The following is a 2,001-nucleotide window of genomic DNA, read 5'->3' as shown; positions in this document are numbered from 1 at the left end:
TCTTTCACCAAATACCCGATCACTATATACATCTAATTTACCCTTTATTCCCCCCTTTCTTATTTCATTGTAATCATTAAACTCTTGTAAGCTACGGAAACTAATAAAGTTTCCGTTGATTGATCAAAAAAAAAAGGACCATCTTTACTCATCCGAAACTATCATCAATCGGGCCAAGTTGGATATTGAGGAGGCTATAGGAGCCGAACTAACAAGAGCCCGAAAAAAGCGACAAATTGAACAGTTTCGAAGCAGGTGGTGTAAAATGGGCGCTGTGAAAGAAGGAGCTAATAGAGCGGCTCTAGAACTGGATTGACGAAGTAGTCCCTACTACTACCCCTTCTCTTTCTTCATAACTCTCTCTTCATATATCTTACCAAGTTGTTCCCTAATACCCACAGTTAGTTGAGTTTTTATTACTCATCTACCCATTTGAGGAGAAAATTCGTTATGATCAACTTATCCCGAATTGCAATATCGCGTTAATTTCTAGCTTTTCTCTCATTTTATTACTTTTAATAATGTAACGATTGTATTCTAGAGTCTTCTTAAACAATAAAGACGGGGGTATAAAGATAATCCACCTTTTTTTCTAGCTTTCGATATATTCTATTGCAAAAGATTCGGCGATTTTTGGAGACGGTCCTATAGACTCCAGCAGAGGTTCCTAGATAGAACCCGGCCACAAATCCAAAGATACGACCGACTATTCGGATGTTTCGATGAGACACAAGGCAAGAACCAGCAAAAACTCTCCTACAAGATATTATGGACTAAAACGTATACAAGACGAGGATTGCAATCGTTATGGTAACTAAGAGCATAATGATATTGCATTCGAAAGTTTCTTTCAATCCGATCTATTTCTTGTGATCAATGGACAGTGGATACTGGCACAGAGGAATAAAGGTGTAGAAAGATTCATGCAGATATGGGTAAAGAGCTTGCCAGTCAAAATCAACGATGACCAGTTGGTAGCTTTCAATTTCGAGAAAGCAATGAACACCAAGACCAACGTTTCAAGCATAGATCTTTCAAGGACGCGATATCAAAAAATATTTTATTGCAAAATTAGAAATGACTAGAGTGCCATTAGCTACAGACTAAATAGGGTCATAATTGACAAAAAAGACTTCGAGCGTACCAGGGGTCGAACCTGGAATCTCCTGATTCGTAGTCAGGCGCCTTATCCATTTGGCCATACACCCAATTTGCTCACGTGATGTTCGTAAGTCTAACCTACTTATGTTTAATTTTTTTTGAAATTTTTGGGCGTGTTTTTTTTTATTAGACCCTGCTACAGGGTAAACCACAGATTGAAGGACCATGCACGTTCCCGCTGGGTAAATGTGTTCTAGCTGGCACAAAGATCAAAAACTTCCGTACAAAAATCGGGAGGCTCTACAAGACAAGCAAAGGAGAGAATATCACTCCGAAATGGAAAGAGACCTCAAGTGATTCCATCAGTTGAGAGGTAACTTTGGATGTACTGGAAAAAGCGGCCGAGCGAACCCAAGCATATGACACTAAGATGGAGACTCATGAAACACAGATTGGTGACAAACATCATCACTAGTAAGTGGACAGGAGAACCTAATATTTGCAAGCGATGCACAACCAACGCAATGGAAACCATTAGCCATGCCTACCTGGAATGCCCGGCCATAAGTCAGTTATGGCAAACGGTAGACGGTTACGTCTGCCGCATTCTTGGAGTGAGAGCCCACGAATCAACCAAGGAAGACAGACTATTTGGAACAGACTACAAAACCATGGGCTACCAACGGGAAGTAGTATCAACGGTCCATGATGTAGCAATCTGGATCATCTATCGATCAAGATTATCGATAATAATGGATAACGCCCAACCAAGCGAAATAACGCTCGCTGAACGACTAGGACACGAAATGCAAAAAATCGTGAGATCCAAATGGTGGTCAGCGTCCATAAAGGATAAGAAAGAAGATTTCCAAGAGCTTTGGTGTAAAGGAAGTTGGATAC

The 2,001-nt window shown here is 40.4% G+C and overlaps 2 protein-coding genes and 1 non-coding gene across 3 annotated transcripts in view; 2 read left to right on the top strand and 1 right to left on the bottom strand.

The window, feature by feature from the left end:
- Nucleotides 1–1,135: 1,135 nt before the first annotated feature.
- Nucleotides 1,136–1,208, bottom strand: VTP21DRAFT_t33. The gene has a single exon. It is a non-coding gene; the product is annotated as a tRNA-Arg (tRNA).
- A 14-nt stretch (nucleotides 1,209–1,222) lies between these two features.
- Nucleotides 1,223–1,471, top strand: VTP21DRAFT_8267 (uncharacterized protein; the record flags this gene model as incomplete). Its single annotated transcript, XM_069399099.1, has 2 exons — nucleotides 1,223–1,228; nucleotides 1,292–1,471. 2 exons carry the CDS (start codon nucleotides 1,223–1,225, stop codon nucleotides 1,469–1,471), a joined length of 186 nt encoding a protein of 61 aa, XP_069254550.1.
- A 154-nt stretch (nucleotides 1,472–1,625) lies between these two features.
- VTP21DRAFT_8266 (uncharacterized protein) overlaps nucleotides 1,626–2,001 on the top strand; it is a gene marked incomplete at both ends in the record, with an annotated part of 955 nt that continues 579 nt past the window's right edge. The window contains one exon of the mRNA XM_069399098.1: nucleotides 1,626–1,919. Within this exon, the coding sequence (XP_069254549.1) occupies nucleotides 1,626–1,919 (294 nt within the window). The remainder of the gene's footprint in view (nucleotides 1,920–2,001) is intronic.

The sequence above is a fragment of the Calcarisporiella thermophila genome (assembly GCF_041956535.1).
Source record: "Calcarisporiella thermophila strain CBS 279.70 unplaced genomic scaffold VTP21scaffold_4, whole genome shotgun sequence".
In the NCBI taxonomy this organism is placed as follows: domain Eukaryota; kingdom Fungi; phylum Calcarisporiellomycota; class Calcarisporiellomycetes; order Calcarisporiellales; family Calcarisporiellaceae; genus Calcarisporiella; species Calcarisporiella thermophila.
This window is presented reverse-complemented; position numbering and strand designations above follow the sequence as displayed.